Consider the following 23,869-nt stretch of genomic DNA (forward strand, 5'->3'; position numbering starts at 1 on the left):
GTAAAAAGAATGAAAAGAGCTGAGGACAGTCTCAGAAACCTTTGGGACCATATCAAATGTACAACATTCTAATTATAGGGGTCACAGAAGAAGAAGAGAAAAAGAAAGGGTATGAGAAAATTTTTGAAGAGATTATAGTTGAAAATTTCCCGAACATGGAAAAGGAAATAGTCAATCAAGTCCAAGAGGCACAAAAAGTCCCATACAGGATAAACCCAAGGGGAAACACCAGGACAGTAACAAAAACTAAACACAAAGAAAGAATATTGAAAGCAGCAAGGGAGATGCAACAAGTAACATACAAGGGAAACCTCATACATTTAACAGCTTATCTTTCAGGAGAAACTCTGCAGGCCAGAAGGGAATGGCAGGATATATTTAAAGTACTGAAAGGGAAAAATCTACAACTAAGATTACTGTACCTGGCAAGGATCTCATTCGAAATTGACGAAAAGCTTTTCAGAAAGCAAAAGTTAAGAGAATTCAGTACAACCAAACCAGCTTTACAACAAATGTTAAATGGACTTATATAGTTAGGAAACACAACAGAAGAAAAGAGATGTACATAATCAACCCCAAACAATTAAAGAAAATGACAATAGGAACATACTTATCAATAAATTACTTTAAATGTAAATATATTAAATTCTCCAACCAACAGGCACAGAATGGCTGAATGGATACAAAAGAAGACACATATATATGCTGTCTACAAGAAACCCACTTCAGATCTCAAGACACACAGACTGAAACTGAGAGGATGGAAAAATGCATTTCATGCAAATAGGAAGCAAAAGAAAGCTGGAGTAGCAATCCTCATATCAGACAAAATAGACTTTAAAATAGAGAAGATTACAAGAGATAAGGAAGGACACTACATAATGATTAAGGGATCAATCCAAGAGGAAGGCATAAGTAACTATGCACCCAACATAGCAACAACTCAATACATAAGAGAAACACTAACAGACACGAAAGGAGAAATTGACAGTAACACAATAATAGGACACTTTAACACCCCAGTCAAACCAATGGACAGACCATTAAAACAGAAATTAATAAGGAAACACAAGTCTTAAATGATACATTAGATGAGATGGATCTCACTGACATCTTCAGGACATTCCATCCAAATGCAGAAGAATACACCTTCTTCTCAAGTGCACAAATCAAACCTCAGTAAATTTAAGAAAACTGAAATCATATCAAGCATCTTCTCAGACCACAATACTATGAGAGACTAGATATCAATTTTAAGAAAAACGATAAAAAACCAGGTCTGACATAAACACATGGAGATTAAACAATACATTTCTAAATAACTAACAGGTTACTGAAGAAATCGAAAGAGAAATCAAAAAATTTCTAGAAACAAGTAACAATGAAAACACAACTCAAAAGTATGGGATGCAGCAAAAGCAGTTCTAAGAGAAAGTTTATAGCAACACAATCCTACCTCAAGAAACAAGAAAAACAGTGAAAAGACAACCTAACTTTACACCTAAACAACTGGAAAAAGAAGAAACCCCCAAATTAGTAGAAGGAAATAAATCATAAAATTTGAGCAGAAATAAATGCAAAAGAAATGAAAGAAACAACAGTAAAGATTAATAAAACTAAAAGCTGGTTCTTTGACAAGATAAACAAAATTGACAAACTTTTAGCCAGACTCAAGAAAAAAGAAGAATCAAATCAACAAAATTAGAAATGAAAAACGAGAGGTTACAACAGACAATGCAGAAATACAAAGGATTATAAGAGACTATTATGAACACCTATATGGCAATAAAATAGATAACCTGGAAGAAATGGACAGATTCTTAGAAAAGTTCAATCTTCTTAGAAATTGTGAACAACCCAATTCAAGCACTGAAATTGAAGCTGTGATCAAAAATCTCCTAGAAAACAAAAGCCCAGGACCAGATGGCTTCACAGGAGAATTCTATCAAACATTTAGAGAAGAGCTAATGCCTATCCTTCTAAAAATCATTCAAAAAATTGCAGAGGAAGGAACACTTCCAAACTCATTCTATGAGGCCACCATCACCCTGATACCAAAATCAGACAGACAACACACAAGAAAGAAAACTAGAGGCCAATATCACTGATGAACATAGATCCAAAAATCCTCACCAAAATGTTAGCAAACAGAATTCAGCAACACGTCGAAAAGCTCATACACCATGATCAAGTTTGGTTTATTCCAGGGATGCAAGGATTCTTCAATATACATAAATCAATTAATGTGATACCCCACATTAACAAATTGAAAAATTAAAACTATATGATCATCCCAATAGATGCAGAAAAAGCTTTTGACAAAATTCAGCACCTATTTATGATTAAAATTCTTCAAAAAATGGGCACAGACGGAACCTACCTCAACACAGTAAAGGCCATATATGATAAGCCTACAGCAAACATTCTCAATGGTGAAAAACTGAAAGCATTCCCCCTAAGATTAGGGATAAGACAAGGGTGTCTATTTTCACCACTATTATTCAACATAGTTTTGGAGGTTCTAGCTACAGCAAGGGAGAAGGCAATGGCAACCCATTCCAGTACTCTTGCCTGGAAAATCCCATGGACGGAGGAACCTGGTAGGCCGCAGTCCATGGGGTCGCTCAGAGTCGGGCACGACTGAGCGACTTCACTTTCAGTTTTCATGCACTGGAGAAGGAAATGGCAACCCACTCCAGTTCTTGCCTGGAGAGTCCCAGGGACAGGGGAGCCTGATGCGCTGCCGTCTATGGGGTCGCAGAGTCAGACACGACTGAAGCGACTTAGCAGCAGCTACAGTACTCAGAGAAGAAAAACAAAAAGGAATCCCGATCGAAAAAGAAGTAGTAAAGCTCTCACTGTTTGCAGATGATATGACACTTTACATAGAAAACCCTAAAGATAGTACCAGAAAACTACTAGAGCTAACTAGTGAATTTAGCAAAGTTGCAGGATACAAAATCAATATACAGAAATTACTTGCATTTCTATATACTAACAATGAAAAATCAGAAAAAGCAATTAAGGAAATCAATTCCATTCACCATTACAACAAAAAGAATTAAATATCTAGGAATAAACTTACCTAAGGAAACAAAAGAACTGTACAAAGAATTATAAGACACTAATAAAGAAATCAAAGACGACATTAACAGATGGAAAGATATTCCATGTTCCTAGGTAGGAAGAATCAATATTGTGAAAATGAATATACTACCAAATGCAATCTACGGATTTAATGTGATCCCTATCAAATTATCAATGGCATTTTCCACAGAACCAGAACAAAAAATTTCACAATTCACATGGAAACACAAAAGACCCCAAATAGCCAAAGCAGTCTTGACAAAGAAGAATGAAGCTGGAGAAATTAACCTTCCTGACTTCAGGTTATACTACAAAGCTACAGGCATCAGGACAGTATGGTACTGGCATGAAAACAGAAATATAGACCAATGGAACAACATAGAAAGCCCAGAAATAAACCCATGCACCTATGGGTACCTTATTTTTGACAAACGAGGCAAGAATATACTATGGGGCAAAGATAGCCTCTTCAATAAGTGGTACTTGGAAAACTGGACAGCTACATGTAAAAAAATGGAATTAGAACACTTTCTAACACCATACACAAGGATAAACTCAAAATGGATTAAAGACCTAAATGTAAGACCAGAAACTATAAAACTCTTAAGAGGAAACATAGGGAGAACCCTCGATGACATAAATCAAACCAAGATCCTCTATGACCCACCTCCTAGAGTAATGGAAATAGAAACAAAAGTAAACAAATGGGACATGATTACACTTAAAAGCTCTTGCACAGCAAAGGAAATTATAAGCAAGGTGAAAAGACAAGCCTCAGAATGAGAGAAAATAACAAATGGAACAACTGACAAAGGATTAATTTTCAAAATATACAAGCAGCTCATACAACTCAATACCAGAAACACAAACTACCCAATCAAAAAGTGGGGAAAAGACCTAAACAGACATTTCTCCAAAGAAGACATACAGATGGCTAACACACACGTGAAAAAATGCTCAACATCACTCATTATTAGAGAGATGTAAATCAAAATTACAATGAGATATCACCTCACACTGGTCAGAACAGCCATAAACAGAAAGTCTACAAACAAATGCTGGAGACGGTGTGGAGAAAAGGGAACGCTCTTGCATTGTTGGTGGGAATCTAAATTGATCCAGCCACAATGGAAGACGGTATGGAGATTCCTTTAAAAACTAGGAATAAAACCACCATGGGACCCAGCAATCCCACTCCTAAGCATATACCCTGGGGAAACCAAAATTGAAGGAGGCACATGTGTCCCACTGTTTATTGCAGCACTATTTACAATGGCTAAAACATGGAAGCAACCTAGATATCCATCGACATATGAATGGATAAACAAGTTGTGGAACGCACACAATGGAATATTACTCAGCCATTAAAAGGAATGCATTTGAGTCCGTTCTAATGAGGTGGATGAATCTAGAACCTACTATACAGAGTGAAGTGAGTCAGAAAGATAAATATTGTATTCTAACACATATATACAGAATCTAGAAAAATGGTAATGAAGAATTTACTTACAGGGCAGCAATGGGGAAACACAAAGAGAATAGACTTATGGACATGGGGAGAGGAGAGGACAGGATGAGATATATGGAAGGAGTAACATAGAAACCTCCATGATCATATGTAAAATAGATAATCAATGGGAATTTGCTGTATGGCTTGGGAAACTCAAAACAGGGGCTCTACATCAACCTACATGGGTGGGGTGAGGAGCGAATATATGTCTATCTATGGCTGATTCATGTTGGGATTTGACAGAAAACAGCAAAATTCTGTAAAGCAATTATCCTTCAGTGAAAAATAGGGTTTTTTTTTTAATGAAAAATAAATAAATAAATAAATGCATTATCCACCTACATATTCTGCCATTGATAAACTGCATGATTGTGATAACACTGCTAGCACTGTTCAATTTGAAGTTTCTTACTAACGAAAGTAATAACATTGTCATAAATACCAGGGAGCTGACAACTGTTTTGTACCTAAGTTTTCCATCAACAGGATTAAAAAAAAAAAAAAAAAAAAATCAAGGAAATTTTCTCCTTAGGTCTGATTTCCTAACTATCAAAATTTTATACATAAAGAGAAACCATTACCATCTCAAGTGTTAGACTACTTTATGATGTAATATAAATAATCCCAAACAAATCAAGAAAGTAAGTTAAATTACTGTCTGAACACTACAAAAGCATATACATCTGTAAAGTGGATAAACATATGTGCCTAGTAAAACAACAATCAAAACACTCAGGCCCAGACTTCCCTGATGGCTCAGTGGATGGGAATCCATCCACCAATGAGCAGAACAGTGGCTCGATTGCTGGTCTGGTTATAAGATTTCACATGCCATGGAGCAACTAAGCCCTAGCACCACAACTACTGAGCCCACCAGCGTAGAGGCCGTCCTACACAAGAAAAGTCACTGCAATGAGAAGCCTGCAGACCACAATGCACACCACATTGAAGAGTAGCCCTCCCTCACCTCAACTACAGAAAGCCCACGTGCAGCAATGAAGACCCAGCAGAGCCATATAAATAAATAAAAATAAAACATCCAGGCCCTACTCCTTCCTGTATTCAACAGGAACAAGTAATTCTGGTTATGAGCAATTATCTCTGGTTCTGTAAGCACACATTCTGCTCACCCCCTTTATAACTTTTGATTCCTATGGTATAGTATCTAAAATGAAGATGGAGGTTTAGCATGATAATGAATTCCAGTCACTGAAGAAATAACTTGAATGCTTAGGATAAAACATCTACTGATGCAGAAAGTATAAGAATGCATAACATTTTCAGAAGTAAAAGGACTTTAGACTCCACTGTAAATTGTTTACTCAGCCAGAATGACTAAAACATTATTCTTAATCTGGATTTTAGTATAAATGCACATACAAACAATGCACAAATGTAGGTTATGAGTAATGGTTCACATTTAAAGGTTTAGAACAATTAATATTCTCAAACACAATACTGTTAAGTAATGATATAATAACCATTAAGTATAATACTTTTAAGTTAATTCTATTAATTCATACACCTAAAGTCACCAGCCAAATAAAAATCAAAAAGATAAAATTGTAAAGCATAAGAAATATACTAGAGAGAATTCCCTGGTGGTCCAGTGGTTAAGACTCTGCACTTCCACTGCAGAGGACACAGGTTTGATCCCCCAGATTGAGGAACTAAGATTCCACAAGCAGCATGGTGATACAGTAGATCCTGGTGATCCAGTGGATTAAGAGTCCACCTGCCAATGCAGGGGACACAGGTTTGATCCCTCGTCCAGGAAGATTCTACACGCCATGGACAACTGAAGCTCATGCACCACAACTGATGAGTCCCTGAGCTGCAACTACTGAAGCCCTTGTGCCTAGACCCTGTACTCTGCAACAAGAGTAGCTACTGTAATGAGAAACCCACGTATTGCAACACCCACTCATCCTAACTAGACAAAGATGCAGTACAACCAAAAATAAATAGATAAATAAATAATCTTAAAAAAAATCATAGTCTTATTTCTCTGTGCTGTTTCTAATGAAATGTAAGATCTCAACCATGTGAATGAAGATTTTTGAAAACTCAGTCTCACTTACTGTGGATTCCAAATTGTCCATCGTCAATAATAATTTCACTTTCTAAAATTGAAGGAAAATAGAAAACTTAGTTACAATTCATGATGTACACACAGAATGAACAACTGAGAAATTACCCACCTTAAGGATTTTTTTAAATTAATTAAAAATATAAAAGCATCCCAAAGTGAATAAGCATATTTATTGTAGCCCTCAATAAAGAAACCCCTTTTAAGGAGGCTATCAGACAGTAATAATTCTTACATTCATGGTGATTATTCACAATGTTACAAGGAAGAGAAAAGAAAACTCCTCAGAGAGGTGCTCCAGACTAGAGGCACTGGGACAAATGTTTATACCAACCAATGTATGAGACTGACAAGTTGCTGGACAACAATATCACCTGGTTTTTTTCAAACCAAAGGTCTTGGCACAATTAAAATGCTTATTCTCAGAGTGCCTGTTCAGATCTTAACTAAACTATAATGCTCGTCAAACCCCAACTATTCTCTACAGCCAGCTAAAAGCTTTTCAAACAGCATAAACTTACCTGTATACATAGAGCTGTGAGGAACTACCAAAAGTGCTCCCTTCCAACAGAAATGTCAACTAAATGAGAAAAACTGTTAATCCCCACCCTCTAAGTAAAATACTGATTATCTCCCCTGCTACTTCATTCCCCAGTTTACTTTAAACATAAATCTGAAACAGTTGTCAAAATAAGTGTGATAGTTTCCAGTAAAGATTCTCTGGTATATTTCACACAGCTCTTAAGTTCAGAAGTTATACTTTCCAAAAGCTTAAAATAAATTTATTAAAAAGATCAGAAAATCATCCTACCTCTCAAAGAAAATATATTTAATTGCAGGATGCTTCAAAATGTAATTTTTTAAATATTCAATTCCTAATATTTCCCAACCTCAGTATAATTCTAAAATACACTATCATAACATTTATAAATATAGTATCAGAAATGTATTAAAACATGCAAAAAGAAAAGCCAACAGAGGATGGAACAAGATACTTGTTTAAACGAGATATGTCCTTGATGCAGGGTAAAGCAGAATCACTCATTATTTTCTAATCTAAGCTAGTAACTAACAAGCCATTTATTATCTTTAAATTATAATTTTTTCAAGAAACTAAAAGATTTCTCACCACTAATCTATATACAAAACCAAGTGGGTAATTTAATGTATGTGAAAAGAATTTCAAATTTCAATCTCAGTATGGAAAAAGAAATTCAAAAATACTTGTATGAAGAGAAATGCCATTGCTGGGCATAAGAAAACTAAATAACACTTAAACAAACAAAAAAAAATTTATCTGAATAGCAACTTTAACATAGCCAGCAGGGTATTGGGCAAAAATGTCTGCTGTTGCTGCTGCTAAGTTGCTTCAGTCATGTACGACTCTGTGTGACCCCATAGACGGCAGCCCACCAGGCTCCCCAGTCCCTGGGATTCTTCAGGCAAGAACACTGGAGTGGACTGCCGTGTCCTTCTCCAATACATGAAAGTGAAAAGTGAAAGTGAAGTCGCTCAGTCGTGTCTGGCTCTTAGCGACCCCATGGGCTGCAGCCCACCAGGCTCCTCTGACCAACCGGGAAATTTTAATTCATTCATACAAGTTTATTCAAATATTCACTAGTTTAAAAAAAAACACACACACAATAAATAAAATAATATACTACTCAAAGTTAAAAGAATCATTGTTTTGTGTTAGTTCTTTCTTTGAATGTTCTCTAAGTTCTCTGAGCAAGTAATCAAAGCCACAGACGGATGCTCAGTTAAGAAAAATGCTATTTTACAAACTTTTGTAACTACTCCAAATGGAAATATATATTCCATGAAGTCATCTAATTCAAGAAATTAAAAATAACTAGACAAAGGTTTCTAATTAAGTTTACAAAGAAAGGCAATTAAGAACTGCTTAGTTTTGAAAGTAAGACACTAAGTGAAACTTGTAGTATTGACAATACATTTACCTTAAACTTTAAAATAAATATTTATTAAATCCCACTAAGCCAATGTGCATTAGTAACTTTATGCATATGCCTCAAACAGATGCAGTTAATGCCCATACCTAAAGGGGTTATTGATCGTGGTTGTAGATGAGTCTCCCACTTGTGAACTATGACTTGACATGGGCCACCGATAGTCTGCAATTTAAAAGTTAAACGTCTGCAATAATTTCTTGTATCTTATTTTCTACCCATGATGTCATTAGATGTTTGTGGCCTAAGTCTTATAAGCATGAAACCAAGAGATTCATCTTGTTAATATCAATATTATAATGCCCCAAATCAGGAATGTACCAGGTCACAAAACATGATGAACGCTGGAAGAAAATGAGGGTGAGGCAGTAAACAGAAAAATGAGATGAACTGGCACATAAAACTGTTCTAAACCCATTCTTTAATCTGCCAACAATACTCAGTTTAATCTTTAACTGATACTCTGTTCTGAGTTAAATTAACAGCAAATACACATTATGTTCCGTATGTCGGCAGTCAATGTGATTACTGGAAGAAGCATCTCATCTGAAGTAACTCTTCAAGGGTTTGGAAAAAGCTGAAACTCTCCGATAGAAATAAACAGTAAGAACAAATACTGCAAGATCAATTATCGCAAGTATGCAAGGAACTAGAAGGCATCATAAAGTTCTTCATTTCACGTATTTAAAAACTGCTAAGTAGGTAACGGGAAGAATATCAGATCCTCACATCAGAGTAACCAGTTCTTTTAAGGAGCACAAGAAGCCCTTTCCTTCAGGAAAGGAAACATGCATGGGTAAATCTGAAGAACAAGTTTAATTAAATGGGAGTAGGCATCCAGTTTTACTCTTCATGCCTCGAAGTTTATAAATTCATACAGTGTGAAAAATTATAATACTTGTCTTCTGTTATCAAGTTGTCTTACTAAAAAGAAAGTTAAAGTGTTAGCTGCCCAGTCATGTCTGACTCTTGCCGACCCCACGGACTTGTAGCCTGTCAGGCTCCTCTGTCCATGGGATTTCCCAGGCAAGAGCACTGGAGTGGGTAACCAATCCCTTCTCCAGGGTATCTTCCCAACCCAGGAATTGAACCCAGGTCTCCTACACATTGCAGGCAGTTTCTTTACCATCTGAGCCACCAGGAAAGCCCAGCCTTATATACTGTTGATAATGTCTACAGCAATTTAAAAGCTAGAATGAACTACCACAAAGACTCCTCTGTGTGTTTCTAAGGGACTAAAGTATGAAGCGCTTCCTAATTTTTCATTGAAAAAAGAAAAAAGCTTGACTAATTAAACTTATGTGCCAAAAACAATTCTTTACATATTTTAAAAGCAAAATTTCAAACCTAACAAGGTTTGATAACCTAACAAGGTATTTTTTCCTCCTGAAAAAGAAACTTAATAAAATACAAAAAAGCAAAAAGAAAACAAAATCACCTATTATCATATCACTTATAGACAATCACTATCAATATTTTCACATATTCAAATTCTTTTCTAGGTATGTATTATATATCCTCTTAAGTCTGGAACATGTACATTTCTCCCTATAGTACATCTGTAGATGCCATTAAATATTCTTTTATAATTTTCTAGGATTTCAATATTGATTTAAGAAATGTGCCAAATGACAGTAAGTATGTAACAAGTTAGGCAAGAGAGAATTCTGCTACTACTTAAAATATCCAGAGGCTAAAACCTTATTTAAAACTTGTAAACTTTCAAAGTTTGAAAACTAAAATTGCATTAGATACACATTCAATTCCTTAATCCTGGGACAATACAGGAACTCATTTTCTCCGGCTGAATGCATCCTTGGTCAGAAGTGTTCACTTGTGAATTGATAATAAACTGTGTAGACATTTTTAGAAAATGTAATGTGAAAGTGTTCATCTTAAAATATGGTGAATTATGTTTTAAAACGAGGAACATTTGATCCTGCATCTGTTAGATATTTTTCACTAAAACTTTCTGCTGTCATTTTTCTGTATTTTCACAGATAAAACTTTATAATCCTCAAAAGATGCATATATGTATATTAAAAATGGGAATGTTTCTTAGCAATAATGGGCAGCCAAAACTAACCAACCTATTCCCTTCTTACACCCTCCCCATGTCCCCTGCACCCACCTCAAAAAAAAAATCCTCTTTGCTACAAAAATGGTATAGATCCATATTGTTACAAAAGTTACTAATGAAATGTGACTTGAAAGGGTGCCATGAATGTAACAGTAAATACCAGTGGGCATTAAAAGTGAGTAGAAGAGAGACTGTTTCTGTTTTAATTCTGTTATCAGAGGAATTTCACAAAGTGTTGACTGAAGTATCTATAATCATATAAGAATAACCCTGTGGATTAAACATTTGAGAGTGAACATATTATAGTAATTAAGTTTAAAAACCTCACCCCCATCTGTTTTAGTAACAAACCCTCTAATCATAGCATAAAGCAAACGAGGCTCAAACAGAATGGAGTTTTGAGGAGCAGTCCGAAGGGCCAATTACAAGTCCGAAGGGCTTGTGAGTGAGTCTACAAGCATTCACATTAAAAATTCATGATTGGTACATAAAATGTTATGGTATTGACAAATGAACCAAATCTTAAAACACACTGAATTTCCAAAATTGTAATGCCTACTTTAATTAAACTTCAGAAGGTAATCTTAAATTTTAGCTTACTAATATTTTTTCAAACAAAAAAACTTAAGACTTGAGCACAGGGAAATTAAAGATCTCAGTAACAATTCCAAAACATGCAGTCCTTTTTAATACTCTAAATGTAATAAGTCACTCTTCAAGATCTTAGAAAAAAACAAGAGTTCTATTCTGTAAAAGACTATCAAAATGTTAAGTGCTTTGGAATGAAATGGAAGGTGGGTCTTTGGAGAAAAAAAGTAACTATTAGCCGAAGACAGTATTCTAGTAACAGTACTGTTAGAGTTATTCCACATCTTATTTTTATTATTATTACTGAAAGTCACTCAGTTGTGTCTGACTCTTTGCAACCCCATGGACTATACAGTCCATGGATTTGATTTCTCCAGGCCAGAATACTGGCGTGGGTGGCCTTTCCCTTTTCCAGGGGATCTTCCTAACCCAAGAAATCAAACCAGGGTTTCCTACATTGCAGGCAGATTCTTTATCAACTGAGCTATCAGCGAAGCCCATCATAGCATGTATTGAATCAGATGACTGCTGGAACACTTTTCAAAATGCATATTAACAAAAAAAACAAAGAAAAAAATGTTTCCAGAAAAACATCATAATGACTGCTCTCTTAAACAGTTACTGATTGACATCACTCAGCTACATCAAGCACTGAGAAATAAGATTATATAACAGAGTGCAGTTTTTGTTTTTAACAAACCACCAAGCAAAATAATCACTATCATGTAATATCACTGCTTTCAAATATCATAAAAACTGTTAAGTGTAAATTTTAGAAATTTCACTGTTTTCTTTCTACAATTTTGAAACAAATACCCATGTGAAAGGAGCTCACACGTGAAGTCAATTCCCCTGCAACTGGTAATTCCCCCATTCCCCACCCACAGTGAAGACTGCTACCATGTCCTGCCTGCAAAGGTTTGCACATGGTCAGGTGTTGCTCCAAGATTTGTTTCATACATGCAAGCTTCCCCATTCATTAAACTATTGATGTCTCCATAAAAAAGAAAAAAAGAAAGGGACTCTGAAGAATTATTAATCTATGTCAGAGGCCAGATACATAGTTATTTAAAAATCACTATTTTTAATAAGACCAGTAAGAAACAACTGTCTGCCTATCAAATGATGTTTCTTATATTAAAGGATTTAAACAATAATCAAGGGAGATAAACCACAAGATAAAAAAATTTGTAATGAATCTAATTATGAGTGAATGTTAGCACCTGTAAAAATTAAAAGTAGATGTTATTGTAAAATAAAGAGCTGTGTCACTGAAATGAATGAAAAATTTCAAAGACAATATAATCTTAGTATGAGACAATCCCTAATTCCAGCCACAAATAAAAAGGGGTGAACATGGATTTTAAAATGTTTAAGTTACATGTTAATTCAAAAATTATCTTTGGTGAAGATGTGAAAATAATGGGTTATCTGCAGACTCACAGCAATGTTTCCATTCCAAGAATATCTACTATTTTTGTGTGCTACGTTTAATATATTTGTTACCTGTAAAATTATTTTAAAATTCAATTATTAATACCTTATTCTAATTCTACAAAGTATACAAATATGAAAAATTAGGAGAAAAAGGACCTCAAGACTCTTCTAAACTTAAGAGGAATATGCCAGAAAGAGCAAATTATGAAGAGAAACTATGAATGGTAAAATGTTCTATAGAAAAGTTTTAGCAATGAAAGGGACCTAAAAAATCCACAGTTCAAACCCTTCATTTTATAGATGAGGAAGCTGAATTCTGAAGGTCAAGCAACAACATCACAAGATTTTTGGTTTAGGTTCTACAACTGTCTGGATAGACTACCAAAAACTTGACTCAGTAAAATTAACTTTATTACCCATTTCAGTTTTTCAATGCTTTTATAATTATTTTTCTTTCCAATCATTCTTTATATTCATAAAACATATACTCTAATGATTTACATCATTTCACAATTTAAGATTCCTTGCACATTGGTTCTATCATTGCACAATTGAGACAAAGTTTCTATTTGAAATCATTATTCATTTAAAAAGCGCCACCAACTTTAAAAAGAAAAGCGTCACTTTAAGCTGGCATATGGGGGAAAAAATCTCTAGCCATATGCATGGAATTTATTATGTGGCTATTTACTCTATTCCATGAAAAACATACTTACCATGGCAGCCCCTGCATCACACGGTACATGTGTACACGATACAGAGCACCTACTTAAAGAAACACACTCACCAACACATACTGTAAACTTTTGCAAGTATTACAAGGGGAAAAACTTGTTTCTTACTGTAAACAGAATTCTTGCCAATTTTTTGAAAAGACATTTTGGATTGATTTGCTGCTTTTGGTTACATCTTCAATGAAAAGAGAAAATAGATTGGCTTAATTTGACCTGTGTTGCCAACAGTCTTACTTTAGGAAACTATGCCCAAAGGACTCATTATGATTTTTCTTGTCCATATGTCCCCTTAAGTAAAATTTAGTTAATTTCACGTTACAGATTTCATATACTAGGATCCTCAAATAAGCTTAGTCATAAGAGCTATGATCTACATTCTATGCACAAATGTTCACTGTATACTAAAGAATTCTGCCACAATCCAACCCCTCAGCCAAATAAATGATCTCTTCCCAAGCCATTAAAGTGAGACTATTGTCAAGATAAGCCAACATAATGATCAACTATAATGTAATTTAATTTCAATTACTGAGTATATTTACAATATATTTTTGGAATAAGAAACGTAATAGGTGCAAAAGACAGCTGAAGTGGGTTTGTCAATTTTTTTGTTTTTTATAATGGTGGCTAAAGAGACTGAGGAAACAGTGGCTGCTTGCATTTTTTTTTTTTCCTCACATGTAACTAGTATTCAAGGACCCCACAGGGAAACACATTTTTAAAAAGATCTAATCCACATTCTGCTTCCTAGACTCCTGCTTAAGCTCTTTTTCACATGCAGCCCATAGTGTGCTCAGATAAAAATCTGAAAGAAAAGAATCCTTTCAGCAAGCAACTATCTTTAAAATAAGAAAGAATCGATTTTCTTTTCTAAACATGAAAATGATCCCAAAATAATAAGCCATTGTGAGCAAGCAGATTTAGAGCTAATTGATACTTCAAAGCCTTTAGAAAAGATCCTGATTTATCAACACCATCACTGAAAAAAATCTAAAAAGAATGACTTCAGTTTTGATAGCAGTTAATGCAGCCACTAAGAGTTGGCTGCAGTGAAATAATTTTTAAAATGGTACTTAAGAGTTGGCTATATACTCCTCTAAATATATTTTACCACAAACAAATCAAAAACATGAAACACACAGAAAAACCCTTACTACGGGTTACTAACTAGTTCACAAAAGTTATAGAAAATGCACACCTATCAAGAACATTTATCATTAAAACGAATTTCATGATAAGAATATTGCAGAACATACTTACTATTAGTCTTTTAAAAAAATTCCACTGCACACACTGTCTGCCTCTGAAGTGGCTATTTCCTTTCTTTTGGGTACTGAAACATTATTAATCTAGAGTTCTTTTTTCCTTATTTAATCAAAACAAACTCATTTTACTTTTAATGTTTCCAAACTTAAGTTATTTGCTTTTGAAAGAAGTGTTCTAAAGAAACTGGAAACTAGATAAAGAAAACATACCTTTGGTTCTAAAAAGCACCCTTTGAAATAGCGGTACTGAACTGATACTCCTCTACTGAGTACAATGGTTGCTTTCCATAACATGCTGTGAGAAAAAAAGAAAGCAGCAGCATCAGTATCAAATTAAAAGGTAAGACTTCATTAATTCATAAAATCCTTCAAGTAAGATGTGTAATCAATACCATTTATCCCTACAAAAATTTTTATTTGAGGCCTGATATCAATTGGGAACTGGGAACATAATACCATGCTGGGCCCCATGGAGCTACTGGGCTCAAGACCTTTGTGTCTCCCATTTCTTTGATTAATAGGAAACAACCTTCATTCAGTCTCCATGACCTTCTCTGAGTTCCAATGGGCAGATTCCAGCAGTTCTTAATTAGGGAAGGGAGGGGATGCAAGACCAGGGAGAAAGGAACAGTCAAGAGCAGTCTTGTGGCAAGGTCCTGTTTCCCTACTAAGTATACATACAACAGTTATCCTTGAGCTATTTTACAGGTACTGAAATCCCCTCTAGGTGGGAGAAGTTAATGGTATGCAGACCACAAGCATGAAGATTCCAGACCAGTTAGATCTGAAGCTTGATGAAGTTGACTCCCATTCACCTCACCCATCAGAAGAAACGTCCACCGAGCTGATCATGCCTTCTTTGGGCAAATACTATAAAACTTTTGATTATCTTTCCCAATTTGGGACACAGTTTTGAGGGGATTAACCCACTGTGGCCTGCTTTGCCTAGCAAAGCAATAAAGCTGTCCTTTTCTACTTTAACCAAAACTCGTTTCCAAGATTCATTTTGGCATTGATGTACAGAGAAGCTGAGCTTTAGGCATCAAACATAGTGATGAGTAAGGGACAAAAAGTTTTATCTTCAAGGAGAGTGTTTGCTTACATGAGTAGACAAACAAACATAGGAAGGACTAACTGACCTTTCTGAGGGGACAAATTTTGGAGGGAGACCTCAACAAGAGCTGTTTGAGCTGAGACCTAAACAATGAGTCATACAAAGAACCAGAAATATTCCAAACAAAAAAAGGCAAGCAAGCACTGCAGACTTCTGAATCTCTTCACTTTTCACTTAGCTAGGGATGTTGCTGCTGCTGCTAAGTCCCAGCCCACCAAGCTCCCCCGTCCCTGGGATTCTCCCAGCAAGAACACTGGAGTGGGTTGCCATTTCCTTCTCCAATGCAGGAAAATGAAAAGTGGAAGTGAAAGTCGCTCAGTCGTGTCCGACTCTTAGTGACCCCATGGATTGCAGCCTACCAGGCTCCTCCGTCCATGAGATTTTCCAGGCAAGAGTACTGGAGTGGGTTGCCACTGCCTTCTCCGAGCTAGGGATATTACATGGCTGCTAAGAGGCTTTGAGGCTAAGAGTTGGCTTAACCTCCTGTTTCCAGTCTCTTATTCTCCTGCCCAGCCTCTAGCTATTCCCCCCTAGTCAAGCAGAGTCTGTGTCTTATTTGTTTGTAAGTCTCACAACTTAATGTCTTCCTTTGAACTATGCTATTCTAACATATTCTAAATGCTATTTGTAAAGTTTGGACTCAACAGTGAAAGAATTCACTACAATTCAAGTCATTTTTAACTTCAAATCATAGACCAATAGCATTTAAAGTGTGGTCCCAGGACCATATCACCTGGGAGCTTATAGAAATGCAAAATCTCAGAATACATCTAAAACTATTGAATTGGAAACTCCCAGGGAGGGCCCAAGTACTCTATAATTTAACAAGCCTCCAGGCTTTGATGAACACTTAAGTTTGAGAGCCCATGTCATAGATCATTACCCAAACATTAATTCAGCATGAATAGTTCAGTGACTAAACAGGAGCTCCGAGTGTTCATCCATGATACCAGATGGTCAGCACTGCTCCCCACCTGGCTCTGCCAAGACAGACTTAAGGCATTACCCTTACTCTGACTCAGTTCTGGTCTCTAACAAATATCCACAACCAGCTGTCAACCCTGGTCTCCAGCTACAACAATCAGATTAACCTGGCAATAATAAAATACATATGTCCTGGCTCCACCTTGGGACACTGGTTTCACAGGTCTGGGGTGAAGCCTGGTCACGTGGAGTTTGATACGCTGGATGCATATGGTTGGTTGAGCAACACTACTGCACAGCAAGGACAGGCCAAATGCTCAGCACATGTGCCCTGTCTACTTCTCCCTGATAAGCCTCAGAATCCTCTTCAATACAGGGCTCTAGACAGATTCTACCAACTCTGGGGTGAAACTCAGTTCCCATCTCTGCTACCAAAATTATGGCAAATGTCCAGTATTACTTCATAGATAAAATCAACCAGATTAAGTGAAACTTGCCCCAGATGTGCACAGTAGAATTAATATGAAGCTTTAAAAATGTGTTGGGGTCCCTCTCCCGTGCAGTATTTATCCATCTTCCAGGAGTAGGGCCTAAGCATATGTACTTTTTTTTTTAAAGCCCCTTTTAAAAGTGCTTTAAATCATTTAAAGTCCTTTTAAAATACTTTTTTAAAGTGGTTTTAGGACTTTCCTGGGTCTACTGGTTAAGAATTTGCCTGCCAATGCAGGAGACATGGGTTCAGTCCCTGGTCCTGGAAGATCCCAAATGCCAGGGAGCAACTAAGCCCGTGCACAACAATGGCACCCACGTGCTACAATTACTGAAGCCCTCGGGCCCTAGAGCCCTCCTTCACAACGCAAGAAGGCACTGCAATGAGAAGACAGATAATAGGGCAGCTCAAGAATTCAGAGCAGAGGTAAACAAGTTCAGAAGGACATGAGGTTTCACCTCAGACAAGAGTGATAGATCCACAAATCAAGGAAAAAATAGCCACTTGAATAGAATAAACATTTCATTTGTGATCCCAATATCATTTGTCAACAGAATTTAACATATATATAAAGAAGAGAACTAGCTGAGAAAACGTGTCACACAAATGACAGAGAAAATGGTATTCTATGTGTTTGTTTTCTTTTCCTAAGATAACATTATGGTCTTGTTCTACTTTCCCTGTTATTTCCCTGTCCTCCTCAAACTATCTGCTGTGAAGGGCCAGTTTCTGTTTGTGTGTGTTAACCTACCAATACTTCTAGTCTACAACACATCCAGTTCATTAAGTCCATTACATGTATCAGTGTCCTAGCAATCCCAAATTGCCGTAAGCATTTCTAAACACTTGCTCTCAATTTGAGCATTTCTCACATCATGCACTAGTAAAAAATGTTTTTTGTCTAACATTGGGTCTACAGGCCCCAGTTTTAGTAGAAATGCTTAATAATCATCTAACTGATATTTCTCCCTGGGGGCACTGCATGTATTTGTACACTACTTACAATCAATCTCATCTCTCCTTTACCCCCACACATACATTTGACAATCAGTAACACTTCAAAATATCTGCAGGCAGAGAAGGATTACCATTGTTCACATCACTGATTCTATCCTAACCTCTTTACCATGTAGATGAGGGAACTGAGGCTTAAGAGATACGGGATCTGCCCCAAATCAGAACAGCAGAACTGAGCTGGCACCCAGGCCCTCCTTTCTCCACTCCAATGCACCAACACACCCATGCTAAGTTTAGTGCTGTAATTAATGTCAGTAGTGAACTCATTTCACTAGCTAAAAATTCTAATGATGTGTTCCACTCTCTGCTTTTAATAGTATATATGTCTCAAGAAAATTATTTCTTAGGCTAAAGCAAAAATTAGATCTTTTAAAAAGAGTATGTAACAAGAAGCCAAAGACAATGTCTTAAAAAGATTTTTAAAATAAGAAACAACAACATAAGCCTGTTTAGGAACATGGTATTAACTACCAAAAGATGCAGCTAACAGCCAAGACTTGAAACTATTTGAGAGGTCAAAACTGAGAAACAAAAGAACTTGTTTTTCACAGCAAAGTTTGTAAAATGACTTTACTCTCTATGCATATGTGATGTTTGCTAAAAATTAAAAGAAAAATACACCAAGATATCTTAAAAAAAAAGGTTTATAATCTGAATGTCACAATTATTTAATATGACATGTCCATGCTTACCTTTCACCTGTTTCATTCTCTGGAAGAAGAGCCACAGCTTTTTGAGGATTCCAGTTTCCCAAAGCATCACAGCTTCCACATATTGCAAAAACCTCTCCTAAAAAACCATAATGGGTTAAGTAGGAACATCTCATTTTGTTTTAAGAAGTTGCACTGGTTTAACAGGCTGCAGAGTCCCCTTTAGCAGAGACAAAAAGGCTTCACTGGAGAAATGGGTTTGAACCCAGGTGGCACACACACTAGCACCTGTGATTTTTGGGGGAGGTTTCTTTTTTCCGTTTTGATTACACCTGCATTTTGATTACACCTGCATTATTAACCTGACCCACCTCTACAGAACCAAAGGCAGAGAAAAGGAAGGATGTACAAGGACAGAATTTTCTTCATTTTTCAACTACTTACTGAGCTAATAATGAGCACCAAGAAGACAAAGTGATCAAACCACAGTCCTTGTCTTCAAGGCAGCTTCCAATTTAAAGGGGAAACCACTAAAGGTATATAAGTATCCTAGAGAAATAATAATTGATATTTTTCAGGAACTCAAACAGTAGCTATCAAAAAGTTAAAGATCAAGAAAATTATCAATGGGACACGAGCAATGTAACCATCACTGAAAAAAAAAAAAGAAAAAAACACCTCAATACAAAATCTAGTTATTCTTTACTTAAAAAAAAGAGATTATCAGACTTCATCTGAACACTTCTCAACACACAAACCAACATCACCTATATTTGCTAATTTCATACATTTAGCAAAAGTCTACAAGTTCTTGAATTTAAGTATGCAGAAGTCTTTAATTTATATATCAACACATTCTGAATTACTGTAATTAAAATTCATGAAGAAAAAGACAATGAACTGAGCCCAAATGAACAAAACTTCAGGACAAACTCCTTCACACTCTGTGTAGCTTGGCTTCCAAGCTCTGGACACTATTCCAGTAAGACTGAAGTTATACTTGGCTTTAGCAACCTGCATGAGCATTTTGTATACTTGGACTGTCTAAAACTTAACTAAAATCACAAGTGTGGCAGTCATTCAGAAGTTTTCAAGGTTTTAAATACATGTCTATAAAGGCATATGGTGGTTATACATAAAGATTTCATTTTAAAATATTCACCAATCCTTAAAGTTATCAGATTTTTTTTTTGCAATTAACTTAGGTTATCACTACCTTTTCTGATGTAAAGAAAAAAAGATAAACACTTTTGTTAAATACAAAGCACAAATATTTATTCTCAAGATCACATATGCTGCTATGCATATGTATAGCATATAAGATGGTTCCTAGCTTAAAGTATAGATTACCATAAAATCACTGATTCAGGCCTGTTATACTTCTTTTATAAAGGAGAGTCTCAAACTTTTTCATGGACTCGGTTATTTCCTATTCCCACACAGAACAGTAGCTACTCTTTGTTCTGGAAAGAACATGTATCTGACATGGAAAAAAGTGAAACCTGGACAAACCTGGTTACTTTCCTTCTATATAAAAGCTCCTGCATTTTACCAACACCCTCCTACAATGTTACTCTTTCTGCTGATTGGCTTTGAATATGGCTTCTATGAGAAAAAAAGGGAAACTTTTTACTAGAATAGGCCTCTTTCTTTCATTGGCTTTCATTTATCAAGAGACTTGAATGCTAACTAAAGGAATTTCAAACAGTACTGCCACATATTCTTTTTAACTTGTTCCCTCTAACTTCACCCCTCTTTGCACTCTCTCCACATTTAGCAGAGAATACATCCTTGTTGCTTTGGGGAGGAAATTAAAGTAACACAAGATTTAGGCAGAAGGTGAGAGTCCTTCTTGTCCCTCCACTTTCTTTCCTCCCACTTAAGACTCACCTACATTCACATCTACCACTATCTTCCCTCTAGTCCTTCAGGAATTACACCTTGTCAAGCTGACTCCTCTAGAGCTAATTCTGCAGTCATCCTATTTGTCTGACATGGTCAGCCCCTTCTAGCTTAAAGTGCCTATGCACAAAAGTCAATAAAAGATACAGGTCTGCAGTCTTCTCTCCACAAAGGAGAATTACACACTGGACAAGAGGTGAGTACTGGACCCAAGGGACCAGCAATCTTCAACCTGCAGAATCTTGCCCAGAGGTGGAGCTGTCCAAGATCATCTTGGCTAAGAATGTGTGTTAGACAAACACACACACAATCAGGTGCTGTAATAGCTACTGGATCAAAGATGCTTGATATATAGAATGAATAAGTTAAGAGGTGGTGGGAAGGGGCACAGATCTAAACAAAGGAAACAATCTGAGAAAGCCCCAAAGGAGAAGAGGAATGCAACAGACTTGAGGACTGGCCAGTGTAACCAGAGTGCACTAAACAAGGAAGTATATAACCCAGGCGTGATACTATATTTTTCTTTTGTTCATTTTTTGGGCTACACTGTGCAGGCATGTAGGATCTTAATTCCCTGACCAGGGATTGAAAGAAGACAGAATTCATGTCCTCTGCAATGGAAGCCAGGAAGGAGTCTCAACCACTGTACTACCAGGGACGTCCCAAGGTGTGACTGCTCTGACATGCTACCTTACACTGAAATTATTTCACACTGCTTTAATAGACAGCAAAAAAACAAAATGAAGCTTTTAAAAATAGATGTATAAGTAAGGAACTAATTTATCTTAGCCAAATATTTAACCAACTTTTCACACTAGAAACATTTCCATCATTTTCATGCAACTTAAAACCTCTCTCACTGCTGAGGGCCCAAGTTCAATCCCTAGTCAGGGAACAACTAAGATCCCACAGGCTATGGGTGTGACGAAAAAAAACTTGGCTCAAATGTCTTTATCCTATGCAAAATTCACAGCTTTCCTGGGAAATATGATAATAAAACACTATTTGAGACAGCTTTTTGTTTTTTTCTTGAGCTCACTATGCTCCAAGCACATTTCTGTTATCAGGCATGCTCTGAAGATACTTTCATCTAAAAATCAGAAATATATTTAAAAAATAAATAAAAATTAGGTCCACTCTAGTAACAACTCTATATTTAAGACAATCCGGATAAGGAAAATGTAATTTTTAAAATGTTTAAAAGTAAAGCTTTACAATACCTGGTAAAAGAGTTCCTCTTATTTCAAAGGTAACCTGAGAAGGTGTCATTCTGATGGATTTATTTTAGGATGTCGTGCTATAAAGAAAAAGATGATGTCATTTATAGTACATCTAAATACCTAGCACCAAGAAATAAGCTAAAAAGCACAAAACAAAAAAGAATCTCACCTGGGAGCAAAAGATTTCAGAGACTTTATTTAGAGAGACTGAATTACTTGGGAATCACCCGGCAAGTCTTAGGGCCTAATGTTACAAAGCTATTCTGTAAGAACGCATGGACCAGAAAAAACTGCAAAACAAGTGTGTCCAAGCTTTTTTTTTTTGTTAGAATTCAAGACTATCTTGTCACACAGTTACTCCTCTAATAAGCAGCTGTTTTGAACTCCACCTATCTTTCCTGACCAGGCTCATGTTTACAGTGGAGGGAAATATACACACACACAACTACAGACAGAAAAAAGCTTGGCTCAAGAGTATTTTTACTTTAATTAAGAAGGTTCCAATTTTAATAACAAGAAAACAACCAAAGAACTTAAGCACCATCCACTGAAACAAACTGGTTATGTTTCGTAACAAGTTTGAGAATCTGCTTCTAAATGATCTGATGGGTTTAAAAAGAAAAAACCCATTCCCCTACAAATCATTTTTCAAGTTTCTCTTTATTAACTATAGGGCCATCATTACTCCAGTCTCGTAGTCTCAATTCTGCAATCTATTACCAAGCCCTGTAGATAGGAATCTATCTTACAGACATGTCTTTCTAAGTTTAAACTTATTTAAAAACTCAAGCCTCTTATATTTTGTCTTCCAATCGCTTTCCAACAATACATTTTTATGTCAATTAGAATGCTTCTCACATCCCTGGCTTAGAATCACATCCATTATTTTACAGAAATCTAAACCCCTGAGCTCTTAGTGTCCTTTACTCCTTTAGCCACATCTTCGCTCCAGCTTGCTTTCCACTTCTTTGCTGTTTTTCCCAGCCTAACCAACTTATTCGCCTTACCATCTCTTTACTTAAGTACTTAAGATAGGAAATTTTTAAAGACTTTAATGTACATCAATTCTCACACAGTTTTTAGAATTTAAATATAGAAAGAACACATACTCACACAAAAGGCCACATCATATTGTACATAACCTATCACAAACACCTCCAAAAAAACTTTTGTACCCTCCATCCATCAATGTTCCTAGAAGAACTCCAATGTCTTTATGTCATTTCCATTAATTTTCCAGCTTAAATATTGTTTACTTGCATTTACACATTTTATTCCAAAAAAATCCTGAAGTACCTTTCTCGGCCATTCATTCTTCCATTTTTGCTATGCTCCCTTCCCCTGCCTGTGAACACATGCACAGCTCTGCAATGGTCATTTAATGAACACTAACACCCACAGTTAACCACACTTTCAAGTCAAAGCAGATAGATCTAAAGCTGCAGTTGCCACTGGACGCAATCTTGTCCTCTAAGGGTATTTGGCAATGTCAGGAGACATTCCTGGTTACCACAACTGTGGGTGATACTCCTGGCATCTAGTGGTAAAAGCTGGGAGTGCTGCTCAATACCATATAATGCACAGAACAGCAACTCCACAAATAATTATCCAGCTCCAAGTATCAAGAGGGCTAAGGATGAGGAATCTCTAATAACTAACCCTTGTGGGGGCTGCAATGAAAATCAAAGAGTCACTATGCATCATCTCACCTCCATCAATTATAAAATGTAAATATAGTAAATAAACTAATCAAGTGAAGTGAAAGTCGCTTAGTCGTGTTGGACTCTTGGCGACA

General features: G+C 36.1%; 1 protein-coding gene across 1 annotated transcript in view; it reads right to left on the reverse strand.

The window, feature by feature from the left end:
- The window catches only part of GPCPD1 (glycerophosphocholine phosphodiesterase 1), a 66,627-nt gene that overhangs the window by 39,023 nt on the left and 3,735 nt on the right, over positions 1–23,869 (reverse strand). The window contains exons 2-6 of the mRNA XM_052651093.1: positions 22,075–22,151; positions 18,995–19,091; positions 14,968–15,052; positions 8,743–8,818; positions 6,679–6,720 (exon numbers count right to left, since the gene is read on the reverse strand). Coding sequence (XP_052507053.1) covers positions 6,679–6,720; positions 8,743–8,818; positions 14,968–15,052; positions 18,995–19,091; positions 22,075–22,123 — 349 coding nt within the window. The 5' untranslated portion in view covers positions 22,124–22,151. The remainder of the gene's footprint in view (positions 1–6,678; positions 6,721–8,742; positions 8,819–14,967; positions 15,053–18,994; positions 19,092–22,074; positions 22,152–23,869) is intronic.

Source organism: Budorcas taxicolor, chromosome 13 (genome assembly GCF_023091745.1).
Source record: "Budorcas taxicolor isolate Tak-1 chromosome 13, Takin1.1, whole genome shotgun sequence".
Taxonomy (NCBI): domain Eukaryota; kingdom Metazoa; phylum Chordata; class Mammalia; order Artiodactyla; family Bovidae; genus Budorcas; species Budorcas taxicolor.